The sequence below is a fragment of the Helianthus annuus genome, chromosome 9, assembly GCF_002127325.2.
Source record: "Helianthus annuus cultivar XRQ/B chromosome 9, HanXRQr2.0-SUNRISE, whole genome shotgun sequence".
NCBI lineage: Eukaryota > Viridiplantae > Streptophyta > Magnoliopsida > Asterales > Asteraceae > Helianthus > Helianthus annuus.
Window position 1 is genome coordinate 94,223,307 of NC_035441.2, and position 9,437 is coordinate 94,232,743.

The 9,437-nt window shown below is 37.0% G+C and overlaps 1 protein-coding gene across 1 annotated transcript; it reads left to right on the top strand.

The window, feature by feature from the left end:
- Positions 1 to 1,893: 1,893 nt before the first annotated feature.
- On the top strand, positions 1,894 to 2,523 carry LOC118481749 (secreted RxLR effector protein 161-like). Its single transcript, XM_035976981.1, has one exon. The coding sequence runs from the start codon at positions 1,894 to 1,896 to the stop codon at positions 2,521 to 2,523; it is 630 nt and encodes a 209-aa protein (XP_035832874.1).
- Positions 2,524 to 9,437: the final 6,914 nt, after the last annotated feature.

The following is a 9,437-nucleotide window of genomic DNA, read 5'->3' on the forward strand; positions in this document are numbered from 1 at the left end:
TTAATAAGGTTAAGAGCACATTTTCCAGATTATCCCATAAAGAAAATTCGGTTGGACAATGCTGGGGAATTTACATCCCAAACCTTCAATGATTACTGCATGTCTATTGGCATAAGTGTAGAGCATCCAGTACCTCATGTACATACGCAAAATGGACTTGCTGAATCGCTTATCAAGCGACTTCAAATGGTTGCAAGACCAATGATTATGAAATCAAAACTACCAGCATCTGCTTGGGGGCATGCAATTTTACATGCAGCAACACTAATTCGCATCAGGCCAACGCGTTATCACACTTCCTCCCCATTAAAGTTGGTTTTTGGTCAGGAACCAGATATTTCCCTTCTAAGGATTTTTGATTGTGCCGTATATGTTCCTATCGCTCCACCACAACGAACAAAGATGGGACCTCAAAGGAGGTTAGGAATAGATGTTGGGTATGAATCACCATCGATCATTAAGTATTTAGAGCCATCAACAGGTGATTTATTTACAGCTCGATTTGGTGATTGTCATTTTGTTGAAACAACATTCCCAACATTAGGGGGAGATGAAAAGCAGCTGAAAAATAATAATATAATTTGGAATGAATTATCACTATCTCATCTTGATCCTCGAACTAAAGAGTGTGAACAAGAAGTTCAAAGAATAATTCATTTACAAACATTAGCAAATCAAGTACCAGGCGCATTTACTGACCCAAAAAGAGTGACTAAGTCACACATACAAGCTGCTAATGCTCCAGTAAAAATAAGTGTCCCAGAAGGACAACCACATGTTGGAAATGAGTCTAATGCACGTCTCAAACGTGGTAGACCAATCGGTTCTAAAGATAAAAATCCTCGAAAGAAAAAAGGAGCAAATAATGCTGGTCCAGTCGAGGTAATGATAATGCCAAGAAAAGAGTCTCCTGAAGAGACACTAGACATGATGGTTCCAGAAGAACCTCAGGTACCTGAAAACGAAGAGATCTCAATAAATTATATCATGTCTAGAAAGGTATTGAACTGAAATGAAATCGACATAGCGCTAGAAGTAACGGAAAATAATGAGGATCAAGAACCAAAATATGTTGAGGAATGTAAACAAAGAAATGATTGGCCAAATTGGAAAGACGCAATTAAGGCAGAATTAGATTCCCTCAATAAACGAGAAGTTTTTGGACAAGTAGTCCCTATACCTAAAGGTGTAAAGCCTGTAGGATATAAGTGGATCTTTGTGCGAAAACGCAATGAGAAAAATGAAATCATACGATACAAGGCACGATTAGTAGCACAAGGATTTTCGCAAAGACCTAGGATTGATTATGAGGAGACATATTCTCCGATGATGGATGCGACAACTTTTCGTTATCTTATTAGTCTGGTAATACAAGAAGGGATTGATCTGCGCCTAATGGATGTTGTGACAGCCTACCTTTATGGCTCACTTGATACTGATATTTACAGGAAACTCCCTGAAGGATTCAAGTTACCAAACTCATATACATCTAGTTCTCGAGAACATCGTTCAATTAAATTAAAAAAATCATTATATGGGCTAAAACAATCTGGGCGTATGTGGTATAATCGCCTTAGTGAGTATTTGTTGAAAGAAGGTTACAAAATGATTCAATATGCCCGTGTATCTTCATAAAAAGATCAGAATCTGAATATGTTATAATTGCTGTATAAGTTGATGACTTGAATATAATTGGAACGCCAAGTGAGCTCCAAAAGGTGGTTGAATGCTTGAAAAGAGAATTTGAAATGAAAGACCTTGGAAAGACAAAATTTTGTCTTGGGTTACAAATCGAACACCTCAAGGGTGGAATCCTTGTACATCAACAAAACTACATAGAAAAGTTACTTAGAAGGTTTTATATGGAAAAAATCACATCCATTGAGTACCCAAATGGTTGTAAGATCTCTTGATGTCGAGAGAGACCCATTCCGACCTCCGAATATTGGAAAGGAAACTCTTGGTCCAGAAGTACCATATTTAAGTGCAACTGGTGCACTAATGTTTCTTGCTAGTCATACACGACCAGATATATCATTTTCTGTAAATTTATTGGCAAGATATAGTTCATGCCCTACGAAGAGGCATTGGAATGGGGTAAAACAAATATTTCGATACCTTCAAGGTACAAAGGACATGGGGTTGTATTTTACTAACCAATCGACAACAAGTTTGGTTAGTTTTGTAGATGCAGGGTATTTGTCTGATCCTCACACTGGACGATCTCAAACTGGATATTTATTCACAAGTGGAGGCACTGCTATTTCATGGCGTTCTGTAAAGCAAACCATCACAGCCACATCATCTTACCATGCAGAAATATTGGCGATTCATGAAGCTAGTCGAGAATGTGTTTGGTTAAGAAGTGTAATACAACACATTCGTGGGTCTTGTGGTATTTCTATGAGAGATGAGGGACTGACAATTTTACATGAAGACAACACAGCATGCATTGCTCAACTTAAGGAAGGATACATCAAAGGTGACAGAACGAAGCACCCCAAAGTTCTTTTTCACACATGATTTGCAAAAGAATGGAGATATTGCTGCCCAACAAGTTTGTTCTAGCGATAATTTGGCAGACTTGTTTACTAAATCACTTCCGACCTCTACATTCAAGAAACTGGTTCATGGGATCGGGATGCGTTAACTCAAGAGCTTAAATCATCAGGGGGAGAATAATACACGCTGCACTTTTTTTCCCGTAGCTATGGTTTTATCCCACTGGGTTTTCCTAGCAAGGTTTTTAACGAGGCAGCATCACCAAGCGTATTATAAGAACAATATATTATTTTGTCATGTGGATAGTCAAGGGGGAGTGTTATGAATTATTATCCATTTATGGTGTGACTATCCATTAGAATTCATCCTTATTATTATGACTTTACATGTACTTAACTCCTTTCACTTAAGCCTATAAATAAAGGCTTATATGATCCATTCTATACATCAATAAAATATCCATTCCCCCAATCTCTCTTTCTTATCTCTATAATGTTAATAGGCTAGTTGTTACAAAACAATCAAAAGTTTTTCTAAACATCTCAAGGAAGCATTTATTCATAGACTAATCTATTAGCCTACACATTAGTTTCGGTCAAAATAAATGACATATTAAGTAGAGACATAACTTAAATAGTAAATCATAACCAGAATATTAGTTTCGGTCAATATAATAAACAATCAGGAGTAAATAAACAAAAAATTAAATTATTGAAAAGATCTTATAGTTATTAAGGTGCTATTTGTTTTTTCAGAGGTAAAACGTCTGCAGTCTGCGGACCACATCTGCAGACATCTGTAGCTGAATAGGTGAACCAAACCTGTTGCGGTCTGCGAGAAAAAGACTGTTTGTTTTTTTAACTTCTGCAAGCATGAATAACAATCAAAAACAACATAATAGACATGAATAACAATAAAAAAATTCTAATAATAAACACAAAAATTCACACACTACCAACAAATTTATAAAATTTAACATTAAAAATCATCAAACTACCACTAACAATTAACAAACTAAACTATAATACAAATAACAATTTACATGTGATAAAAGTTCTCTTCTCCATTCAAACTATCTGATTATCCTCAAACGACATGGAAGTAAAGATCTTCCCAGCCTCTGAAACTCTTCAACAACTGAATTAACCGCCTCATAAACCACCGATACAACACCGAAATCCGTCGGAAACCTAAAATTTGTAATTTGTTCCAGGTGATTTGGGGGTTAGGGTTAGGGTTTGAGGGGATTTGGTGAAGTGAAAGAGGGAGATTGAGATCAAGAGGATGATGATGGATATTTTGAAGAAATTGTGAGTGTTCGTCTTCATCATAGTGGTGCAGCCGGAGATGATTGAAGTTGCCGTAACGATCACTCATCGGAATCGGAATCGGAAAGTGAGATTGGTTTGGGGTTTCCAGATGGATCTCTGATTATGGGTTTTATGCAGCCAGAGATTGATTAAAGTTGTCGGAACAACCGGAAATGTCACTACTATTTTCTTATCGTTCCTCAAGAACTCATTAAAGATTATATGAGTGGTACACCGTTGTTAATTTATCATATGAGTTCACTCATGGGTTATCAACAAATCCCTGATTGAAGTTTCCGCCGATGTGACTGGAGATGGGTGAATGACGGTGGAGGGGCGGCGGAGGTGGAGGCGCGGCGGAGGTGGAGGGGGTGGCGGAGGAGGTGAGGTGTCGGCTGGAGAAGTGGAGATGGGTGCTAGGGTTTTGAGGTTGGAAGATGTGGAGGTGTTTTGAAAGAGAGAAGTGTTTTGAAGAGGTTGGTCCAGATCTGCACGAGGAAAAGCTCTAGAAGAGCTTTTCTAGTGAAATCTTTTCCAAAAAAACAAACACGCTGCAGACCCAAAGGTCAGCGTGTGGTCTACACGGCGCAGACATAAGAGGTCAGGAATTACTTCTTGCAAAAAACAAATACCCCCTAACTATATATGTTATTTATTTTTTAATGACAAAACTTATTGCTTGTACCTTACATTACACCAATTAAATAACTCTCTTTGCTAAGTGGGCTATTTAGTTATTGAAAAAGTCTTGTAGTTATTTAATTATATATCTTTTTTAACTTTTCCTTCGCATTTTCTCCAATCCATAAACGAATCGTTCGTTCGAGTTATGGATTCTTTGTAGGAACTAGGTTCATTTTTTATAAAATATAATTATAAAATATATAATAACGAGACTGTCGTTCTTTGTAGGAAATATTATAGTATAATACCAGTTGTAATAACTAAATAAAAAGAATATAAAATATAATTTTATATACCAATCTTGATTCAAGCCGCATCTCTGGCGGGTCCTTCACGCGCATTTGATAGCATCATAGACTCGGGTATTCATCATCTTGAGTCTTGAAAGATACTCCTTGACTGCAACAAAGAGCACCCTAAAACGTTGACGATTTTGGTTGAGGCACGTGTTCAACACGCTTCCCTTAAAACAGATTTTGCGCCTCAACTAGTGACGACACGACTATTTCCCAGGGTGTCACACCCCGATTTCCACGTGTCTCACCGGTGGGCCCGGTGGGGGATTACCGTGACGTAGTTGGCAACATTATAGTCAAACCACACAATATAAATGAATGCACAGCGGAAGCATAAAGATAATACATTTCAACGTTAAGTGTAATATCAAAGTATCACCATTGTTGAATTAAAATCCACAGGGGATCAATAAAAATAACAAAAGTATTGTTCAACAGACTTCAGGCATCTTAAGCTTGCGAGACTTCTAATGATGCTTAGGAGAAATCCCAGCCAATTTCGCATAGTACCTGCATTTAGTCTTTTTGGGAAAATACGTCAGTTTACACTGGTAAATACATTCAACTGACACTTTTGTAAAATGTTTGATAAAATTGGTTTAAATGCACAAGGCACAAACTCTTTATAACTTGGGATAATTTATAATCAAATCTTGTAAAGAATTACATGTTGCTATGCGTTCGGTCGCTCGGGTCGTGCCGGGTTAAAGTTTAATAGACACACCACATAGCATAAAACCGTGGCGGGTAAACCAACGGCTACACTTTTATAGTCATGGACATAATGCCGGGTGTACGCCTACACCGGGATGTCAAGGTCGTGGCCATTTCGTAAAATGCTGCCAAGGATATCCGGGACATGGTCATTAAGCCCCCAAAGGCGTAAAGCCAAACAAAACAAGTTTTTAAACGGGTCACATTGATAATACCCAACTACTAATGAGTTGGGGTCAATTGCCCGACCAAGCGGTATCTTAATTACCGTAACCCAAACCCGTATAACGGAAAATAAGTTAAAAGTATTTACCTTTGCAAGTATAATTCCTTAATTTAAATAAATTGCAGATAGCTTTTACTGGTCCCCTATTCTGGAACGAAGGTTTAAATTAACCTATTAGAATCCTAACGGGTCTTTAATTTAGCCGTAGCTTAGACCGGTCAGTTTCAATGGATAGTTACGGTTTGATCGCGTGAAAGGCGAAAACCGTGAATGGAGTGTGATTTTGACCCAACAAGTTTGAAGACTTGTTTTATATGGGTATAATAATCATACTCTGGATTTTGGGGTCAAAACAATATGGTTTGACCCGTTTCGGCTAATTTATGTAAACTAGTTACATAAGCCGAACCGTGCGCGCAAAAGGCGCAACGGGTAACCGTAAGAGTCCTACACTGTTTTCCTAAGTCAACATGCTTTAAAGAGGTTGTGGTATCATTAGGATACCTTCCATAATGCCCGTAACGAGTTTAAGTTCATATTATGCCCCGTAGGGGTATTTCGGTCTTTTTAAAGATTATAAAAGAGGTTTCTGAGTTCTACAGGAAATCTGAGTTTCCCGAACAGTTTATAAAGTCTAAAATATTTTATTTATTATTTAAAATCAGTAGCAACTGGAATCGGGTCAAAAGACCTTGTAGAACTCAAGTTATGGCCGAAAATGGCATATTCGGTATTTACCGAACCGTTGCCATAACCGCAGGTTATGAGCAGGTTAAAAATAATTAAAAATCCCAAAATATTATTTTACATCAGTGAGCAAAAGGTTTGGTGTCGAAATCCGGGTTTAGATAGGCGTTATGCTAATTGCGCTATTTAATTACTAAAGTTCCGTAATTTGCGCTATTTAGCATAACTAGTATTCTGGACCTCGGATTGACGTGAAATTTTAGGGACATGCTTGGAAATCAGTAACCAAGGTTATGATCCTTCCACATGTCTGAAATTCTCGTTTTAATTTAAAAAGGGCGTTACAGTCAACTTTTAAGCATTTAACGGAAATGTGTAAAAGACTCGGACAAACAACGAACCGGTCACAGAGGTTTATACCATCATGTAACCTGGTCCTAAGAGAGTCCTAAGGCATATCTGTATCAAACTTTAACGGGTCAGAACTGAAGTCAAAGCAAAAGTCAAAGCTTTTGCGACCTTCGGCTCCGAACCGGGTCAAAACAGAAAATGGTCGGATCAAACAAGCTTAGACTAGTTTATATACTTATTATCATGTTTTATGAGTGTTCAAATAGGTTACATATCATCTACATTACAGATTATGCAAGAAATCGCAAAATAACATTTCTGTTGACTTTTTCTAAGCATGTTTGACTCGATATTTGAACTAGTTAGAGTGGTGATCAGGGGGAACCCTCTTAAGGGTTTAATGCCCACATGAATACCAACATATAACTACCTTTGATTCGGTTAATCACTGGACCATTTGTGATTAACCGTTAAGTCAACCGTTAGTTACGACGGATTGACTTTTAAGCTAAAACTAAGCAAAAACTAAACCACAAAGGATTGAACAACTTACTGAAGTCCTATGCAAGATAAGAGAAGAGTAGGGAGTGCTCTTGAGCTCCAGATGTGATCAAGAAGGCAGAACAAGGTGTGAGGAAACTTGTTTGCACAATGTGGCCTTTTATAGGCAATGAAGACCCATAAGATCATCACAACAAGGCCTACAAGGGTTCCTTGATGATAAAAACTGTCCCATAGTGTTAGGGAGTGATTAGGGGTCGCCCATATCTCTGGAAAATCTTTACATTAATGATTTACCGTTTTAAACAGCCAACAACCAACTTTCTGTCGCTGGGCGTCGCTTACGGACCGTATGGCATGGGCCTTGCGGTCCGTAAGCCTGTGGCGGAAAATGTTTTACCCTTTCACCCCCTTACGGTCCGTAAGGCTAGACTCTTACGGTCCGTAAGCGCTTAACAGTGGCAAAAAATTTAACCTTTCAAGGTTTGAATGGTCAACTTGCAATACATGTTTTTGAATCTGGGACAAGTCAGTATAAGGCCCCATTTAACCCATGCTTGGTCAGATATCACCATGTATTATGGGCTTGCACAAGTATGGGGTTTAAGAACCATTATTTGTGTTGTATTATTTTCTTTAAAATCCAATATTAGCAAACTTGGACACTTTTGATTATTAGTAATGACCGGATTAAGATATATTAGATGCTTATTAATTTTGCTTAGGGTCTCGGGATTTATAATGCCGAAGTTGCTCAGAGGCATAAAATTAACATGTCGACATATTCGAAAATCCTACCGCATATCTTAATTAAATCCGGTTTATATTATTTTTGTCGTATTTGACACGTGTCATTTATTTATTGGACACAAAATTTCGAGGTGTTACACAGGGTACAACAGCCGAAGCAGTATGTACTGCCGAGGACGACTCACGCGCCAGAGGTTACACCGGTAATTGTAGTGTTAGAACTTATGGAACAAATAAGGATGTGATGGTGGTGGAAAACAAGTAGAGAGTACTTCTCTCTCTAGTTAGTATTCAAGTGTTCATCCTCCTTCTAGTATTCTACATGTATCAAGCAATACCATATTCTTGTTATCTATAATCTATAATACTATATTAAGAGAACTGTGTTTTCTACCATTTTCGTAATTTTACCTAGGTACAAATCTTGTAGCACCATGTATAAATGAAGCAAGCCATTTTAGAGGGGAGAAACTTGGACGTTGTCCAAGGTTTTAAGACACTTTGAGGGCAATCTAAACATTTCATACATGAAATCCATGCCCACTTATGACTTCCATTAATTGAATAAATTAAGGAATTAAATAAAAGTTTTATAATAATTAAAGGAATTAATTGATAAAATTAAAGGTTAGACATGCAACCTTTAGGATTTTCATAATTTAATAGCATGTATAAATATAAATAATCTATACTTCTATACTACCTTATTAAGATAACTAGGATTTTTACCCTTTTGGTAATTTTACATTGTGTACACATTTTGAAGCAACATTTACAAGAGAGCCAAGCTATTTTAGAGGGGTTAAACTTGCGTATTTCCCAAAAAAAATACGACACTTTAGGGGCATTTTAGTGATTTCGGCACCTTCGTAACCTATAATTAAGATAAATGTATAAAATTTTTCATCAGTACTACTCATCAATGTATTATGATTATCAGATAAATGTATAAAATTAATAATATTTCAAATATATATTTATATAACAAGTGATCAAAACCGAACTCCTTGTGGAGTTGAAAACTCAAATAAATCAATAAATAAACATATAATTGGAATTAACTCTTTTTGTTGAATGCAGTGTAACTTAAATAATCCGTTTCATTTTTTCAAGTGTCATAACCGATCTTGCTTAAATGGCTATCATTGAGAATCAAATAAATCGTTATAACCACTTTCATGAAAGTTTTATATATATATATATATAAAAGAAACACACCGTCATGTGAATCAATTCAGTTTGAAATGGTTCTAAAATCATCGTCGAACCAAACCTGCAAATGTTGCATCTTCTGGCAAAAGTAACCTCCATGACCGGATAGCATCACCATCTTGTTAACTCAACGACGTCTAATCACGTCATCTTCTAATTGGAGCACCGCCGCAATTGTGTGAAGTCATTTGAGCTATCAATCAG

Coding starts and splice junctions, on each gene's coding strand:
- LOC118481749 (XM_035976981.1), top strand. CDS start 1,894: ATGGTTGTAAGATCTCTTGATGTCGAGAGAGACCCATTCCGACCTCCG.